Consider the following 20814-nt stretch of genomic DNA (forward strand, 5'->3'; position numbering starts at 1 on the left):
TAGGTATTTAAACAAGCAAAATCGCCGTATTTGGGACGAAGAGTAACCTGTAGATATTCAAGAGCTGCCATTTCATCTGGAAAAAACAACAGATTGGTCATTCGCCAATTCCGAGTCGAAATGCTGGAACGAGGTATTGAACGGATGGACCATCTGAGACGTAGCCGCGGCCAACATTTGAAAGAGATAATCCTCTAAAAATAAATGCCAAAAAATGTTTTTTCGAATGATCATAGACATTTACCATTTACTTTGAAGTTTCTGTGTTTTTTCTTTAGAAAGTTGGGAACCTCGAAATGGAACACTTTACATATTGCACACTGACTACAAAAGAGTTGCAACTCGAAAAAATTGGAAATCATTAATAGAAGCAAATGCAATTTCTGTAAACATTATTAGGGTTTTACAGTCAAATTTTCGTCCCTAACGTTGAGTATCTTCTTTAAAGTGGCTCTTAATCAAATATGATTTATTTTCCAATTAAAAATTAAGAGATATTTTTGAGTTCGGATATGGAATAACAATGTGACAATCACATATAAACATCTCATTATGAGACAAATTTCAATAGTATTTTGAAATTTGTTTGCCTACTGTCATGTAATGTAAGGGGGAAAATGGATACTATTTTTGCAGAAATGTCCCTGGATCCCATAGAGCGAATATGTAAAGTGATTTCTGTCTGACAACTTGATTTCAAAGAGAATATTTCGAGAACTAACGTAAATATTTTTGTAAAATTAATAGAACGAGTTTGCTATACTTCAGTTACAGCTGTTATTTTCATAACAAACATTGATCTCATATGCCATTATCTAATAATAAGCATTCAACACACGTTCCCGAACTTATCACCGCCTCACTTGTTTAAACATACTTATTTATGACTATACACCGCTTATTATTATGTAATTTTCCAACTGCAAGTCCAATTTGAGTGCTAAAATCATTTGTTATTATTTCAACACCCGCTTAAATCATCATTTCGCAACGCCTAAATTTATGCCACAGATTTTAAATAACCTCAACCCTATGTACACACATACATTTATATACAAATATTAGGGATATGTAAGGAGGACACGTGTATATCCATACATATGTATGTATGTGTGATGACTCACCTGGTCTATCGAGTTCGTGTATCAGTTCGTCCGGTTCTAAATATGTGGCCGCCACCATAAATGTTGTACGCGTCAATTCCGCAGACCGCCAGTCACGTCCACCGTTTGTGAAGAGGACTAAACACACACCAAACAGCCACCACAGATAATATGCTGTCACAGCCTGTGAGGCCGATCTGACGGCTTTAAATATATATGCGGCGCGTTGGCTGCCCTGCGCCGCCGTCCCCGCCACCGAAACTTTCGCCGTCGCTGACGATGCCCAACCACGCGTTGACGATGAAGCACACGATGTTGACGTCGAAGCGAATAACGTGGTTGTGGTCAATGCCGCTGTGCTGGGTGTGTGAAGTGATGCTTCTGTTGAATTGAATTTACTTGTGCTGGTGGTGTGGTTGCTACTACAATTGATATTGTTGCTTCTGCTGGTGGCGAGGCATAGTGATGGCCACAGCCGCAATCGTCGCTGGTTTTGTTGCTGTTGCAGCTGTTGTGTGTGGCACTGCTGCTGGCGTTGGCCTTCATGTTGTGGATGTTGTTGATTAAAATGTTGCTGCCGTTTATCGGACGCATTTGTCGGAAATGGCTGCTTATGTTGTTCGCTTTGTTGTTGCGCTTGCTCGACACAGCGCTTTGTTGCCGCGCCGTTTTGCTGGTGGTCATGTAAAAGCTGATGCTGGAACTGCTGCTGATGGCATTGCTGGTGATGGTGGTGGTGGCAGTGTTGTTGGGGTTGCACGTGGCTAGGCGCGCGGTCGCTCTTATCAGTGTGTTGCACGCTGTGTGTTCGTTGCTGTAACGGTGCTCTCTGCTGCCATTGACTTACGCTTGTTTGTTGTTCGCTGTTCTGCAGTCGTTGTAGTTCGGCGTGCAACGGCCCAATATCGCCATCGGCGCTGTTGATGCTCTCCGAGCTATTTCTATTATTGTTTTTACACTTTTTGTATTTACTATTAACGGAGTTTTTGCAGCCAGCGATATTGTTAACCGCCGCATTCATTTTTAATTTAATCATTATATTTTTTCGTTGGAAAAGTTTTTCTGTGCGTTATTGTCGCTGTCGCTGTTGTTGGCGCCGCATGCGGCGTTCGCGTGCTCGTCGATTATTTCCTTCAAAACAAACAAACAAACACTCATTCATTTATCGGTATATTTTCACGCTCCACTACGTTTGATTACACGCCCTGCGCGGCCCGCACGTTCATCGCGCTTTTTCCGCTTTTGCGGTCGCGTTGTTGGCGTTGTTTTGCGCAAATACTTTTTGCCAGGACAATGGCTGTCAATATATACGCGCATATGTATGTGTGTGTGTGTGGCGAGCAAATAATAAATTAATTTATTTGTGTTTGCATTTGAGTCTGTAATTGTCGCCGTCATTGTCGCTGCATTTTGTTTAGTTTATCATCGCCGCGCATTGCTGGCGTGTTTATTTTAAATTTGTTTGTTCTCGATTTGCATTTTTTGCTGCGCTTCAACGTTTTACATTTTTAGCATTTTTCGCTTTGCGGTCTGCCGACAACAAATATTCGAATTGCTACATTTTTTAAATTAATTATGATTTGATAGCTTGAATTTAAGCTTGCTAACGGTAGTTAGGTGTAATTGTTAAAATAGTTTTTTAATACCGTTAGAAGTAAGAGTATCGGATAGTGTTCGGTAAATATTTATTTCGCAAACCTCAGTTTAGTGTTACACATATACTGGTTAGTCGAAAAAGTCTTTTCGTATTTTGTCAATAGATGTCATAGTTGCTGCACAAACTTTTTCGACTACCCAATATATTAATAAAATTAGTGGAAGGCGTCTAAAAAATATAAAAATAAATTTCATTCGCCAATGACAACGAAAAATCTTCGAAAAATCCTAGAATATACGCTAGCTACCATCTTATGCGCTAAATCTACTCCTTACTGCATGTTTCCTGAGCTACTTGACAAGATTAGTATTGTCTTTTCTACGAAAATTAAAGGGAGGGACACCGTTGGCTTAAATTGCGCCGCGGAGCTTCCCTTGTAAGCGTTTTCATTCATAACTGTTCTACACACACACACACACTCAGAGGAGTATGTGTGAGTTTCGAACCACTAATACGTTCGCAAGAGCGCTCACGTGCGTTTATTTACACCACAGTTGTTGGGGAGCAGCAAAGGTTAATTTTGTTGTTGTTGCTGCCGGTGTTGCCAGTGTCAAAGCGCTACGTGCACTGCGTTGCCGAGTGTAACATGTAATTCTTGCTTTCATATTTTGTTGTTGCCTTTCTATTCCTTTTTACCCAGCATTTTCTATTGTCCTATTCGATTGTTATTTCTGCCGGAAACACTGTTTGCTGTTCGTTATTTGCTGCGGGTGTTGATGTTGCTTTTTACTGCAGCAATGTTTCGTTTTTTGTTTCGGCTGCAATTTTTTCGTCCTTCCGTGCGTGGTGTTATTGTGTTGCAATATTTGTTGTGTAATTTAATTCAATGTTTGCTTTCTCTTCCGTACACCACACTTTCAATTAAACAACAATTGATGTAGTTTTCATTTCCTGTGCACTTGTAGTTGCCAGCTGGACATGGCCGCCATCTACATTCTCTAAGTGACGCCAGGGAGGAAATAGTTTTTCCAGTGCTTTGCGCTTCGCAGTCGCTTTGTTGATTTTTAATCTGAAACGGAAACAAAGTGGACAATAAGTATTTATGAATTATGGCAGCGTTTTCAATGCAACAAATTAAAGTAATATTTTCAAAATATTGGCGAAAATCTGAATGAGAAATCGCCAAAATATTTTTAAAACATTAATATTCCATCAAAAGGGATTTGGAAAATAAAAACCCGAAAGTAATATTTTTGCAATTTTAATATTTATCTGCGTGTATACACATATAAATAAATGGCAGCTATGGTAGCTAAGTGGGTTATGTATAGGTGTGGAGTTTGTCGAATAAAATACAAGCCAAATTTAGCCCTAGATTTTGAATGTCCGTCTGAACAACAGGAAAATCAGATTTTTATAATATAATACCTATCTGACATGGACATCAATGTTAGCGCTTCCTGTACTGTACTATGGCATGGCCATCTATAGCTGTGTTCACTAAAATAGTAGTCCAGATGACTTGATTTTAGATTGATACATTCTATTATAAAGGCCAATATGAACACAAAATGTTTTTTTGTGTTAATTATGCCTTCCAAAGTAAACAAGACTTAAAAGGACAGTACAAATGGTTTTTTCGGCAAATCAATTTATTTAATTCAAAATAGTCTCCTTCTCCTTCAATAGAGCTTTTTGCAAGACCCAAAAACATGTCGAACAAGTGTTTTAGCTCGTTGCCCTCTATGCCCGCCAGTATGCCGATGCAAGCCTTTTGAATGGCCTCTACGTCTGCATAACGCTTTCCTTTCATGGGCAGATGCATTTTTCCGAAAAGGAAGAAGTCGCACGGTGCCATATCACGTGAATACGGGGGAGTGGTTAATGGTTAAAATGTGATTTTTGGTCAAATAATCGTCTTTCGAATGTTGGACTCTGAGCAATTTTTTGTCTTTAGTCAACTTGTGCGGAACAGACCGTGCACATTCCTTTCGAAAGCCCAAATTTTTAGTCAAAATGCGACAAATCGATGTTTTGGAGATGTTCAATTCCATTTCCATGAAATTAAATGATGACTTCATCTGATTTTTGATGAATTCACGCACAGTTTCGATGGAACTTCCGGTGATCACGGATTTTGATTGACCCACATGTTGATCGTCATTTATGTCCTCACGCCCACTTTGAAAAGGTTGAAACCGCTCGTGTACTCTGCTACGGGATAGGCAATCATCGCCATAAATTTGTTTGAGCTGGCCATGGCATCAAATCAATTTTTTCTTGGCTGAGCCAATTTTCTGGTGTGTTTTGAATTGTTATCATGCTGATATGTTCGTTTTAAGGGCTCATTCCAACTGGCATAACGTTCCTTAATACCTCCATGTACACATTTTGATCTATGATCCCATCTGTTATATGTATTGGACATACACAGCTATAGGAAAAACAGGCTCATATCAAAATTTTAAAGCCACCGTGCTTTACTGTCTTGACCGCACAGTTTGAAATATTGGCCAGTTCAAATAGCTTTTGTTAAACTCCAACCGAGCTTTGATATTTCTTTGACTAATTAAAGGCTCCTTTCGTGGGCTCCGAGCATAAAAATTTTTATTCAACAGTTGTCGTCGAATGGCTACATCAACTTCAGTTCCACTATTATTTCCCTAGAGGGTGCAAAAGTATGGCTTCAGCTAAGCGCACTATACGTCGGCCCTCTAAATTTGTAATCTTGCGTAGTGCACCACGTTTTGCGGGCTTCGATTCATAATTTCTGACTTTGTATTACATCCTCCTCCCCTCCTTCCCCTCCTTCCTAAGCTTAAAAATCAAAAGCCTGTCTTTCTTGGAGCAGTGAGGTCCTCTACCTACTAAAACTAAAACTGTTATATATTTTCGCTTCTCTAGCACTTCTATTTCAATGAACATTGCTGTATATTCAATTTTTAATAAATAATTTGCATTTTCCTTATTAATAAAATTACTGCCTCACTTGAATTCGCTTAAAAATATTTTATAGCCTTTGAGTATTTTTCTATTTTAAAACATGATTTAGTGGCCAGACAAAGTTAGAATTTGTAATTAAAAAGTTTAGATGAAAAATTATCTTCGGAATTAAAATTTGAATACCTAATATTTATTCCAAAATGTATTGGATTGCGATATTAAAACTAAAAGCAAAAAGAAATAAATCTTTCGAATAAGTTTGCTGACCACTGAAAGGTATTGAATATGATGGCTTTGTGTCAACTCCAGTTTAAAATGGTAGAATATGAAGTACCAAAGAGCGAACAAATGTAAATTAAAAACAAACAACTTGTTTTACTTTTTATTTTTTTTTTTAATCTGGTATATGTAATTTGAAATTTCTTTTTTAATTAAATATTTTTTTCGAATTTACATCCAATAATATTAATTAATTAGATGTTGATTTGATTATATTATATTTGCAACCCCTACATGAGAGATTATATATTTTTCAGTATTTTTTTTTAAATATCACATAATAGTTTTTTAAACAAGCGTTTTGGAAAAGGTAGAGTGCATTAGCCTGATCACAACCCTATAGTTTGTTACTGGCAAACATTAAGCCACAATCATGTTACGTATACGCCGCAGCCGCACAATCCTTTTTGTTTAAAAGTGAAACATAATTATCGTATGCATGAATCCACTTTACTGCAATAAAACAAAGAAATAATTTCTCTTGGAAAACAAACTATTTGCGGCACTTTGAGAGCAATAACATAAAATTGTTTACGTATACTCTTACAATACTCCGCCATTATGTTGGGGAAAGCTGTAAAAATTAATCAAGATTACGCGCAAAAAACACAGACAAAAAGCCATTACATATAATGACTACATTAATACAATTATTGTCATTGCAGCCACAAATGCAGATGTCAAATGTTTTGTGAATGGCGAGCGCCGGCGGCGAGTTGAAAAATCCGAGAAATGAATGCGCACAATTTAAAAAATGTTAATGAAAATAATTTACACGCGCTTAAGTGTCAACACACGCACGCACATGTGTGTGTGCGCCAAAGTAAACACAATAAATCAAATAGGGCAATAAGCAAACATTAAACAAGTGCATCATTAAAACATCAATTATCAAAGTAAACAAAAGTGCAAAAGTGTGTGCGCAAATAAAGCGACTGACACACGTGCGTCCGTGTGTGTGCGCTTAATAGCGGTATTTGTTGCACATTGTCGCTGCGCTGCTGTTGTTGAATTTAGTTCGATTTTCTGTTGGTGGCGACTCCACGCAGCGACGGGGAGGCCTGTGCGGTGTAAGGGTGTGTACAGCAACAGAGAAAACACAACAGCAACCACAACAGTTAAAATCCAAATAAATAAAATAGCAAAAGCGCTGAAATACTTGATTGAGTGGCAGCGAAATGAAAAGTAAATATTAACGATTGAAATAAATCTGTGACGGCAGCGACGCATGTGGCGGCAGCGTCATAAAATGCTTTAATATCTTTTGTATTAAAAGCGTTGATAATTAATGAGTTTTGTGTGTGTAAAATCCAACGTTCCGTCGGCATCAATAAAAAGTGTTTACACAAAAAGATATATGTACATTTTTTTAAATCAAAACTTGGTAAAATACACAAGTTTTTGAGCACTTTTGCTACTAAAACAAGGAAAAACGTTAACTTCGGACGCATGGAAGCTGTAATACCCTTCACAAGTGCACTTTTTATAGCATAAGAGGGTTTAAAACATATTAACTCTGATTTTGATCGGACAGTTTGGATGGTAGGTATCTTCTATAGTAATTCGATGTATAAATATATATTTTTTGGGGTTTCCAAAGTGCCCTGTTCAGGGTATAATGACTACAAAAGTCATTTTGCAATTAAATTTTTGTGTGCTTCTCTTCAATAATTGAAAACTTAAAATTTATGAGATTTCGTATTGAATACCATACTTTTATAACAAGTTAAAATGTGATGTCTGAATACTTATTAATAATCTTATTATACCTTTAACCCATTACCACATTGATGTGTTATGCAAAAAGCTGATTTAAATCTCGAAAAAGTCACTAATAAGTATCTACATTAAAGCACAATAGATTCGATTTGTAACTGCAAACTGCAAATTTCATCATTTCAGATTGAGGTTAGGCAATTCATGAACTAAAATGTATTTTTATAATATCCGAGCTGGTGATTATGATATTTACTTCACACAGCCTAGTTGCGTTCTTCTCTTCAAACTTCCTCATGCTTTATGAAGAACTGAATACTGTATGTTCTGTTACTAATTATTATCTAGCCAACCCTTTCTAATTGAACAACCTTTATTTAAAAGAAAAAATTTCATACTTTTCGTTAAATTTTAAAGGTTTTTTCATGTTGAGCTAGCTAATGGGTCACAAGGAGCAGTCCAAATTAAAATATTCTTTCAACTAACATTTTTCCCCAACCAAAACTTTTTCGTTTTCAACTGATTATATGAACCTCCTAATAGTACTAGCAGTATACTAGAGAAGCAGGTAATTAATTATATTTAAAAAACAAATACTTTCCACACTCATTATTTTTAGTCTGCCAACTATTAATTATAACCCTTTTTGAATGTCACGAACGGACCTGAATAAGTGAAACCTCAAAGGCATAGTCCTAGTACCTCACAACTTTTGCTTATTATATTACTAACTCTAACAGAGTCGTGCAACCCCACACGCACACACATACACATAAAAGTGTGCGCAACGTCAAACAACTACTACAATTTAATTTAAGGGACACACTTTATCTCCATACTTTAGTTTTATTTTTTCAGTGACTAACATGTCGCCATTAAAATGAGGAAAGATTACAAGCGCATATCACAAAGACAGCACAAAGCACTAACTTTTGCTGTGTAATTGATGGAAAGTATGCAAAACAAAGAGCAGAATAAACTAACGTTCCAAACCATACCAACAAAAGCCTTGCATTCAGGAAATTTGTACACGTGTTGCGGGTTTCGGAGTAGTGGGCGGTCAAGCGGTCAGTTTGTGTATAGGGTGGCCGATACAGAGCGCCGACATGTGTGCAAACAAACGACGGCCCAGCGCCACCGCACTGCACGCCGCGCAAACAAACATCGAGAATCGCCCACCAACGTCGCTCATACGCCACGTCCAACCATGCCACTCTCCGAGCATTCACTCACTCATTTACGCAAATGACGCGACTGAACAGGGTGGACCTGTTGAGTGTGAAATATATTGTTGGATCTTTGATTAAGCCTTTGACCTGCCTTATAAGAAATGTCGTTCAGAACCCGTTCCTGGAATGTTCATAATTTAACTTAGAGTCTGCGTTCGTTTTAACGGTATTTGAACTTAAATGAAGTCAAGTATCAACGTTTTAAATTCTAAAGTAAAATTATTTGAGTTAATTTTTCCGAGCCACCCTTTACAAAATGGAGAATGATTATGCACATGTAAGGCTTGTAAGTGGTAAAAGGGTATATATCAAATTGTGTGTGTGTAAGTGTAAAATTCTCTTGTATTTGCTTATTTAAATGGTAAAGTGACAAGTGGTTGGACTGGGTAAACTACTGGTAATGACATTGACAGTATGGAAAGTGATAGGAAGTTGACTGAGATATGAAAGTGCTGTTGATTTTTACCATTTTTAAGGAAATAATATTGCCTGTTCGTTACTATTTTTTCGTTTTAAACTCTCACAAGTCTAATGTGGTTATATTATTCTCATATTTTGATAATTTTTTTTTTAAAGATATTATGTTTTAAAAGTGATAAAATCAAACTGTTTCACTTCGAGTATACAATTTTCCACACTTTCAGAAATTTGCGCATTCCTTTATTTTATTATAAGCACATAAGAGGTGTATTAATTTTTCTTTCGCTTTGTATCGATTTTAATGGGGTGCTAAAATTAAAATGTTAACGAGATTAATGAACTAATTTCCTTTGTTCCTGCGTTAACGAACTAAACTCATTAATATCGAATGTATATATGTATTAGTTGTATGGGAAAGTTCCATCATTTATTACATAACCTAATGAGGTACTAAATGAAAACGTTTATTTATGAGTGATAAATGAAAAATAAAGTTCCAGTCCGGTATCAGGGTCTGCATACATACATATACATATGTATATAAATATATATTTGATACTCCAATAGTTCCTAGACGAAACAAAATGCCTTAGTGACTAGGGCCAAAGTAGTGTTTTTTAAGTTGTGGTACAATTCTTACAGGTCTATAGAAAATTAAAATCTTCAAGATATGTAAACTGCTGATGGTTTACAAGTTATCTAGGTTCGTTTAGAAACGAGTTTTTTGGAATTTCTTTTCGACTTTTAACGCCACATTGGGTTGGTTAAGCTTAAATCTATTTTTACCTAAGTAGCATATGCAATTTTCTGCAATCCATCGTCAAAAATATATTATATATATATTTTACTATTTTTGCAAAAATTACCTAAAAGCCAATTAATCCTAAATCCAACGTACAATGAAGTTTCAATGGAATTTGTTATTTTTCCGAAGTGCAGCATTCAGGACATGCACGTTGTCCCATACTACAGTGGGAAAAAAATAAATACTCGATATATTGTACAAATTCTCAGATAATTGAAATATTTTGTAAATTTAAAGCTTCTTCTTTACAGCAAATGCAATTTGAAGCCACTTTTTTAAACACTTCAAATCTTTAAGGACATTTGACGCTTCTATGGAAGATTCTAGGACTAGAATTATACACACTTTTTCAATTTCCAGAAACGATGTTATTATTTTGCAGGTTGTTTTACTAACTCGAATTTCAGCTAGAAATTTGCATTTGGATTTTTATGTTTTCATGAAAATATGTGTGTATACATGCGTGCTTGTTGTTGCTGTCTGCGTACGTGAAAAGCACCTGGGCATTTTTCTATTGTAGCCCGCAACAACTTCCTAATGAGCACCTTCACACACACTTATTGCCAACGCTTCTTCGACATGCTGCTCGGTTTCCCAAAACTTCCGTCTCACTTATCCACCGCGTCAAAGCGTCAGCACTGAAATTCTTAACCACTAAATGAGGCAACTTTCACAAGCGTGTGTGCTGACTTATAACTGCAGGCCGCAATATATAAATACGCCACTGCGAGTATAATATTGTATGTGCCACCACCAGTTGCCACGAATTATCAAACAAACTTTCCGAGTTGTATGTGTATGTGTGTGTCGTTGGCTATGTAATTGTGCGAGCATTTACTTGGCCGTACTGAAGTAGATACATCACTTGGCGGTCTCCTGTAATCAACATATTTGTATGCCCGGCATGCGCCGACGATTTTCCTGCCAGTGTAGGGGCAGGGGCCGGCACAAGCTGTTCCTAACCCAAATGTGAATTTGAGTATTTCTCCTGCCAGCAGTCGGCATTTCTTTTGTCGTTGTGATCACATTCAACATAAGTTTCTTTGTGTTCCGGCTGCTCCTTAAATGCTTGTAAATAAGTGTGAAGTGAGCTCCGTGTGTTTGCCTTCTAGACATCTCAGCGCAAACACTTTCTTCCCTCCAACTTGCTGAGCAGGATGTATAGTGCTGTGTGTATGTGTGTGGGTGCATATGTTAGTTGGTGTGTGTGGATGTGGCATTGCCTTTTGGTGCAAATAACAATTATGGTTGCTTGGTTTGCTCGTCGGGTTCGACTGCTCGCCCACGTCACATTGTTGCTGGTTTCCCAATGGAAATTGCTTGTTTGTTTTTGTGGTTGCCTTTGTGTGTATTTATTCACGTATTAATCATATATCTCAAATTTATTGCTGTGTGCGCCTGTGTGTGTGTGCGTGTGTGTGTGCGCAGTGTGGTTACACTTAAACAAGCATTATTAGGTGGCGGATGGAATGTCGATTTGGCTTCTTGTTCGGCGGCGGAGCCTCAATTTTCGGCTTGCTAAGTTATTCCAAAAGCGTGGCTTACATTTGCTAAAAGGGTTTCTTTTAAATTCATTTGCCAGGGCCCATTCAATTAGGGAGACATTAATTTTCGAATCACTGAATTGAATGCTCCCATTCTTCTTTGAGTTTTCGTACATGATGAAGGCTGCTGAAATTCATCTGTTGTGAGGTTTCAGAGACACTGATGCAGTTTACACTTTTTGAACGTTGATCACATATTTGTACTTACTCAACATGGGCTTGTGCTGCATTACTCTACAACTAAGGGCGCCTATTTTCTTAGTCGTGTTGCTAGAAATTTTTTTTATCAGTTTAATAAATTTCTAGTTTTGCTTGAATTTTATTAGAGAAGGAAGAATTCGTGAGCAAGGACATACAAAAAATTCTAAAAAGTAAGCATAAAGGTTGGACAGCCAGATCTGAAGTAATAATTTGCCTAACATTTGGCTTCCTGAAAGCTTCGTATGGCACAAGTTAAAAGAGGTAAAAGAAAATCGAATGTATTTTCATAAAGCTTAGAATTTGTTCATCCATTAATTGATAATAGTTATTCCAAAGAGGAAGTAGTATACTCTTTAAGATTTAATAAATTAAATAAACATGTACTTTTATGTTATCACTTGCCTTAAAAGTGCACATTTGATGAAATATGCCAGCAATTGCGAGGCTTCCCAGAATACTTCAAAATAAGGTAGCAGGCACATATGGTATAGTTAATATAAACCCGAGCAATGCATAGAAATACTTTAACGTCTTCCTCGAGAAAATTACATTTTCTATGTGCGAGTTGCAGCGAAAACTGAAAAGTACGCAAACAATGCCTGCAATAAATGCATACAACCCTTCATAAACATATGCGCACACCCACCCTCGTACTCGGCCTTGCTTACTGGCACAGCTCAACTTCGCATCAACTTACTACTGTCTCATATGAAAGTTTATGAAGTGAATTAAAGCGAAGTTTCTGTGTCTTAATTAAGTGGGCATATGAGTATGCAAATAAATCACTCACACGCCAAAACACTCTGTTAGTATCTGTGTGTGTGTAATTTCACCCACACTTTACTGCTGTTTATGTACCGCGAAATATGCGCCTGCATATCATAAACTCGCACGCAGGGACTGCCATGCCAGTAAACATGCCGAGGTTTCACACACTTGGGTTTCCAAATAAAATTTTTTCTCCAGCTTCTCTTGATGATTACGTGAGCATGTTTTCTTGCTGTTATGCAAGTTTGAAGAACAACATAATTCGTCCAAATAGCTTGAGCTTCTTTGGCATCTCGATTTGTTGTTAAATTATTGCAACAGAGTACTCTAGCGAATACAGAGAGAATATGAGCATACACACTGCTCGAGAACGGTGCTCACCTTTCTTCTCTCAAATAGTTTTCGTCCAGTTCGACATAAACCAGATTAGTAAATCCGTGCTTCTTAGAGCTCTCTGTAACACTGAGGTGTTTATAAAAATTTTAACTGAAAGCTAGTATGATGAAGACAAGACCTAGCGCACTGTATAAAAGCACTTGATCCAACCCAGTAATGCACATAGAGTGAGTGCCGCAAAGTGTATGAAACTTTCAATTACGTAAACCGTTATGTTGTAAATGTTAAGAGATTAAATAAAAACTATGTAAGCATTGCAATTCATGGGCCTGGGTGTGTGTGTGCGGGCATGCATGGGCATTTACCGATACCTTTTAAGCCACATGTTAATGCAATTTTGGCCGCGAGCCAAATTAAATTCCGGTCACTTCAGGCCTCACCAAGAGAATGTCATGCCCGAGCACACACACACACATGTATGACTGTACACACACATACAAACACGCTGGTTACATGCGCCGCTATGTCAGCGCTGCCATTTCTCGTTTTGTGGTAGTAAAGTGTACCAACATAACAGTACATGGCATGTTTTCAGGAAAATTCCGCATTGTTACGAACAATAACGAAAAAAGTCGCACAGCACGCACATCGACGCGCATATATGTACACCCTTCATGACATAGCATTACAGACCAAGCAACACTTTCGGAGATATGTGGCCGTTTCGAGTAATAATGCACCAGCGAACACGTCGCTACACTCATGTGCAAACATTGTGCCTCGTACGTGGTATATGTGGCATGCTGATTCATTTTGCATAGCTTTTTTGCTAAAATCACAGTTATTTAATATACATTAATACCACATAGAAAGGATATAATGGAAACAAAAACAATAAACATTAATTGTTTGGCTTGACAATGTAATATTTATATCTAGCCGTTCGTATAATCTTTATTTCGACTAATTTTTCTTTGACAGTTTCGACAGGCTGCCATTGAGACATGAATGGATCTTTAGAGAGAGCGGCAAAAGCTCGACTTCGTAGCCTTACAAATACAAAACCACATGCCAGCTAATAACGACTACGTGAGGGGGAGATTTGAATTTGTTTAATTTCTCTACCCTTCTTTCCACTAAGTTGAGCCCCTCGTCCCTTTGTCAGCGTATACATGAAAGAAATGTACAAATTTTTTCGAATCTCCATAAAAATTCAAGGCTCCGTCGCACTTCTAATAAAATAGTTAGTCCGGTGGCTCAAGTCTCCAGCTTTATTTCAGTTTGAACGACGTTGGCATATTAAAGAGTGCTTTTCGCTTAATAATGCGCACCCTGTGTGGCAAATAAAGAGTGCTACAGCGTGAATGCAATAAAGTTGCAAAGTAAATTCATGCGGTCTTCATTCTGCGAAATTTGTTGCAATGTTAATAAAACGGAAAATGAAATTGAAATTGAAAATAAATTGAAAAAGTGGTCATCAAAGCGTTGCTAGTTAAAAAGAAATAGCTGCAACATGTCAGTGGTGGCGGTCTACGCACACAATAAAAGCTAACACATGCGCTCCTACCTGCACACTCACACTGGCGCACGGTGCACGGTGCACGGTGCAAAACACGCATTTAGGTTGTGCAATCAACTTTTTAATTAATGCACATTCCGTGTAAACTTGCAGCTTCATCATCTAATGCAGGCCAGCACAGCCCAGTCGCAGCAATTAACGCAGTGTGTTATTGGTATATCAACTGCTGTAGCTGTTGCTGCTGCTGCGCTGGTTTCAGTGGCAGTCAGCGCGTCAAGGTAAATAACAGTATTGATTTTTCAGCATATCGTTGTACTTCTATTTGTACGTGTTTGCTGTATGTTGTGTGTGTCATAACGGTGGCATTGCAACAATGACGCCCACTTTGGAGGCGGTAATGAAAATCAGCAGCGCTTTCCACCACCTGAATGAGTACGTTGCCTACTGTTCCAGCGACAGCATCAAAAGCAGAAGCGCAATGAAGATGACTACAACAACCGAAAGCGTCTTGTCCGAGGCACTGCGATATTATCTCGTAAAAAGTGCACTTTATTAGTCGCTTGACCCACTTAATGCGATAAACGTAATGAATGAATCAATGAAGTGCAGCGCTGCGGCGGCGGTGGCGTCTGCATCAATTAATGCTTTGACGGCAACAACAACAATTAAGCATAATGGCTTTAGTGGCCGTCGCACAAATATTGACCGTGATAAACCAAGCACTAATGAAGCTCATTACGAAATTAGCGCGAAAGACAGAAAGACAGTGAGGCGGCTTTAAAACGTTTTGTCAGCTCAACAATTCGAAATGGTGATAAGCCTATCACCGGCTTTTAAAGCACACCAAGAGATAATTGGACTTAAGTGGTTTGGCCAGATATTATCGGAGCATTGGAAAAGCCTGTTGATAGAAAAACAACTGCAAATAGTTAATGGTGGCGCATCATTCCGTGGAAATTTTTATTTTCATTTGATTGACTTGACAGTCACAAAACTTTAACACGATGCACCATGAGTCAATTATAAAACTATACCATTTGAGATTTGTTATGCTTGGCATAATATTTGGTTTGATTTAAGAGCTCCAAACAGCAGCTAAATTACTTGAAAACTAACTAAAGAGTTGAAGACTAAGTTTGGAATATTTAAGATTTGGAAATTTTAAGAATGGGCTTTTCCATGATTAGCAATTTGAGCCAAAACGTTTCATCATGTTACGGCCGCGGTAATCTTTCCTAAAATAATGTTCTTTAAGAAGATTAAAATTGCTTATAGGTCAGTCGAAAATTCGTTTCGTATTTCTAATCAAACTTCAACTTATTTTTTTATATTTATAATGAACACTAATGAACCAAATGTGTACTATTTTGATCAACCAGTTTTCCATTGAAGAGTTTATTCCATCAGTGTAAAACTTTTCTGGTTTCTCGGCGAAAAACTGCAACAAGTTATTCTCACAGGCTTCTCTTGAAGTTAACTTTACTCCATTAAGGGCTATAAGGTGGATACATCAAAACTTCGAAGCCAAGCTATTCCAGTTTCTGTCGAGTCATCAAAGATGTGTGTGGTCTAGCGTTGTCCTGATGGAAGACGAAGCCCTTTCTGTTGCTCAGTTCTGGCCGTTATTTTCGATTGCTTGCTTCAATCTCATCAGTTGTTGACAGTAATCAATCGTTAGACAAGCTGGATCAGCTCATTGTCGATGATTGCTTTCCAATCCCTCCAAACACTCAGCATAACCTTTCGAGATGTCAGCCCTGGCTTTGGGACCATTTGTTGATCTGTACCACACTTGGACCATGATCTTTTTCGCACATTATTGTCGTATTTGATCCACTTTTCGCCTTCTGTCACCATTTATTTCAGAAATGGTTCGATTTCATTTCGTTTCAGCAAATAATCGCAAATGTTAATTCGGTCCTTTAAATTTTTCACAGGCAATTTCGTGTGGTACCCAAACATCGAGCTTCCTTTTGTAGCCAGCTTTTTTTAAATGGGTTAAAACCGGTTGATGATAAATGTTAAGTTTCTTAGCGATGTCTTCGCTGCTCATGTGACGGTCCTGATCAATCTTTTCCATAATTTCATCGAATTTTTAAACGAGAGCTCAACCAGAGCTAGGTGCTACACGAACTGATACAGCATCGTCTCCGTAAACTTTACAAATTTCATTGTTAATTTTGAAAAAATACTGTGGAAGTCACTAAACTGTTCTAGAAAAAGTTATTTGGCAACATTCTTCCGGAAAAGAAGCGAATCGCGCCCATAACTAGAGCAAATCTCTCCGATGTATGCTCCCCACAAATATCTGTTTGTGATATATATAGAATCCTCTACTTTATGAAAAGCACTGAATTTCAAAAAAAATTTCGCATATAAGTTGACAAAAACAAATTTATCACGTTTTTCTCACGATCGCAGCTGAGCCACAAAAAACCATATGACAATTGCAGACATCACAAGCAGTCATTCTTTCCTCTTTATGCCGTTAGCTTTTGTGGCGATTTTTTATATCACTTAGCGTCTTTGTCGAGCAGCGGCTTAGTGTGTTTTTGTGAAAAGGCAAATTATATTTTTAATAAAAATGAAAAATAAATACCAAAAAGCCGGGATTATTTCCATTCATCGGTCTACTGTTGGCTTCTACGTAATTTTATGCTTGCAGGCGCTGCCATTTCCGTTCGCACTTCAATAAGAATAACAATAATAATAATTTCGAGAAGAATTATTACCGCAATAGGCCACACTGCTTTGCAGCAAAGCCGCGGCAAGCGCGGATTGTCGACATTTTTGTTTTATTTTCTTATTTGTGTGCTGCTTCACAACAAATTATTGGGAAATTTCCACTTTCGCTGGCTGTTGCTGCGCAATATTACCGTTATTATGGCGCTTGGGCTTCAATACAATATGCTCTTTGTATGCATATCTATGTCGCGCAGTGTAGTCGGCGTATGTTGCCACGAGTAGTATTTATGGTGAGGCCGCGTGTTTGGAGGTGTGGATTGCTTTAAATTTATTTGTACGTGTAAAAATAAAATTTCAATAAATCATTTCCGCAGCGAAATGTGCACGACACCAGTCGGGCGGCAAATGCCCATACCTTATGCTTGTGTGTGTGCGATATGTTAAGCGGAGCGCAGAGTCTGTGCGGAAAGCGCTGCTACCACCATTGTTGTGCTCACAAAACATATAGAATGCAGCAGGAAGTCAGCAATTGTAGACCAAAATTCTTACCATAACTTGTGTCAGTCGGAGCAACAACAACACGGGTACAACAACAGTGACAGCAATTGTAGCGAATCCATAGTCGCGTTGGTGAGCATTTCACGCAACAACAACCAATGCATGTAACGACATTGAGGATAACCAGCAGCAACAACGAGCACAACAACAATAGCAATGCTGTTAGCCAGCAGACTAGCACAGCCGGCCCGTTCTTCCTGGTCAATGAAACGGGAAACGTTGAAATATTGCTTGACTTGGCTTTTGCGAAGCCAACACGGCGGCGCAGGCGTGCGGGGCAAATCAAAATGATAACAGCGATGCCAAGCGAGCAGGCAGTGTGGTTATGCGGAAATTCGCTCGTGGATGCCTGTCGAAGCGCCAACGGACTGCATGGTGCGCCAGGCCGGACACTCATTGCGGGCAGCAACGGAAGTGTTGTGTGACAATTTGTAACAAGTAGCAGCAAAATTAGGGAATACTGTCGGCGGGTGAGGGGTGAGGAGGCCAGCATAACGGCCACTATGTTGGCTATTGCCAATGCCGAGCGACAAGAATATGCAAATTGAAATTATAAATAAAATTGCAAGATTTCGCAAAAAACAGAGGGGGCAGCGTGGCGACCAACCAGCAACAAGCAACAGACAACAAGCAGCATGTACACAACGAAAAAGGCATTCATGTCGGAAAATGCTTTGTATCCTGCCATCTGGATTATACACACAGCCATTTCATTGCAAATGGCGCAATATATATTTGTTTGTGTGTGTGTGTTTGTAAATATGCCTGTTAACATGCAGATTTCAATTTATGCGTTACTCGTTTTTATCTATTATTTATTTCACGGATAATGCCGCGCAATATTTGTTAATAATTTAAGCTTTTAATTTGAAAGTTCGACATTTGCGCAACGGTAAATTCAATTCGCAGCTGCGTTTTACTTATTTATATGGCGCTAAAATTTGTTTATTTGTCATTTTCTTTTGGGCTTTCAGCAAGCCATTATTTATTCAAAAGCTGTCTTTGGGGACTTTAAAGCTAACAAATTGTTGTGGAAAAAGGCGCATGCATGCATTACAGAAGCCATAAATCAATAGTCACATGCTATGTGTACACTGAAAAAATATGCCTTGAAATAACGACAAAAATCGCGAAGATATTTGTGAACGAAGGAATAAACTTCAAAGCACCCAAAGTTGTGGCAGGTAAATCTTGTTTCATGAATAACTAATACTAAACAAAGGATTATCTTTCTATATTATTTGATGCTATTTTCCATTAAATTAGTGTGCTTCTCGGGTTGCTTTTATAGACGAAGTTCGATCGTTTTTCAATGCTTCTTTTTCCTTAGAAAAAATACATATGTATTTGAACTATCCACTCACACTGCTCTTACCATCAACATTTTCAAACCCGTTCGCAACTTTCTTTGGAAGATTAAAAAAGTTGTGCAAGCCATTTTTCTCAGTGCATGCCACCACGGCGTATGCGTGCTATTTGTTTCGCCACAAGTGTTTGCGCAAAATAGCGCGACGATAATGTCTTGTAGTAAGCCGAGGAATGCATGATTCAAACGGAAAAAAGTGTGCCACCGAAATATATTGTATGCGAAAAAATAAAAACGTTTATATAAATGCCACATTTCCTCTTTACTACGAAACTTGCCAGCCAAGACATGCCACCTATGCCAACGTCTACTGCCGCCAGCAGGAAGGGTGTCGAAGAGGCGGTTGCACGACTGTCACAATCGCATATTTGCTAACTTGAATGTGTTACAATTTCCGGCTCAGACAAATATGCAAACACACTCGCAGTTACACGCTGGTATGTGACAATGGCAAGCAGCGGAAATTCAAACAAAATAACACTTTTTATTTGTGATTGTATGAGCCTTTAAGTGCCAAAATTTATTTATGTTTATTATGGTGGCGAATGAGCATGAATTCACTCACCCAAACACCGCTGCAGTGTGTGCCACAAGTGAAGATACAAGCTGAGAAGGCTTCTCTCTATGCGTCAGCGGGACGAGGGTGAGCCAGAGTACGTTGTTGGTTTCCGTTTGGCTGGTTTATGGCGTTTCGGTTTTTTTTTTCGTAACAGCTTAGTATGCAAACATTGGCATCCCTGTGTACACATTTTAGCGCAACATAATTTCGGCGTGTGAATATGCATGACAATGACATTTAGACGTTTAGTGCCCGATTCTACGCCATACTTAGGAGCCCTCCCGCTGTTTTTAATTCATTTTTATATATATTTCTGGAGTCGAATTAGCATGACTTTAGTGAAAGTTGGCAAAACTGCGGTTATCAGGATTTTCAGGTAAATAGGAAGGCAGGAGTTTTGTTTCAAAGACGAATTTGTCTTAACAAAATTAGTGATCCTAGAAATTTGTTACTCTATAAAATCGCAAAACAAGAAATGTCCCTGAACAGTCCCTACAATAAATTCTCTCTTTTATTTTTGCAATATGTTGCATATACAAGTATATCAGTGGCTGTTGGATACCATCGGCGAAGATTTGAAGACCTGCTTTTCTAGAGAAGTATTAGATGGATTTCAACTGAGTCTTTTGCTTCCAGATATGGTATGTCCTTTGAAAACTAAATAATTAGGAAATTGTATTGATATATGGACTTAAAGGCCTTTTGGATAATGACAACGTCATGTGACGACTGAAGGCAACAAGTTACCGAATACTGCATTGGAAACGTTTAAGAACTTGGATGTAGACCTAAATCCCATAATTCACACTTCCACACTGCACACTTCCTGTGACGAATGCTAGCCCTGAACACTCTTTGTTGACACTTCGCCGCATAGAAACGTGACTGAAGATGAACATGTCAAGATAGATGGTTCGGCATGGCGTTGCTGCATACCCATCTTGACATTGAAGTCACTGCAGGAGAAGTTCTCGAAAGATTCTAAAAACTTGCCTTGACTTCGTTTAGTTTTCTAAAATTTTTCTGTTCAATACATGAACTGACTTCAGTATTATACATTGCCACGAATACCAGAGAAAGAGTGAAGCATCTCTAGTGCACCTGTCCCGGATTGCCAAGGCTACGCTATAATCATCTGGCGTCCTCACGGTATAATCACGCAGAATCTGTTGAAATTCGTGACCAG

General features: G+C 38.2%; 1 protein-coding gene across 3 annotated transcripts in view; it reads right to left on the reverse strand.

Annotated features, from left to right (window-relative positions):
* The window catches only part of LOC105233943 (uncharacterized), a 119257-nt gene that overhangs the window by 64463 nt on the left and 33980 nt on the right, over nt 1-20814 (reverse strand). For all 3 annotated transcript variants that reach the window (XM_011216121.4, XM_049446992.1, XM_019993051.3), the window contains exon 2: nt 1125-2234. In XM_011216121.4, coding sequence (XP_011214423.3) covers nt 1125-2139 — 1015 coding nt within the window. In that variant the 5' untranslated portion in view covers nt 2140-2234. The remainder of the gene's footprint in view (nt 1-1124; nt 2235-20814) is intronic.

This window comes from Bactrocera dorsalis, chromosome 2 (genome assembly GCF_023373825.1).
Source record: "Bactrocera dorsalis isolate Fly_Bdor chromosome 2, ASM2337382v1, whole genome shotgun sequence".
Taxonomy (NCBI): domain Eukaryota; kingdom Metazoa; phylum Arthropoda; class Insecta; order Diptera; family Tephritidae; genus Bactrocera; species Bactrocera dorsalis.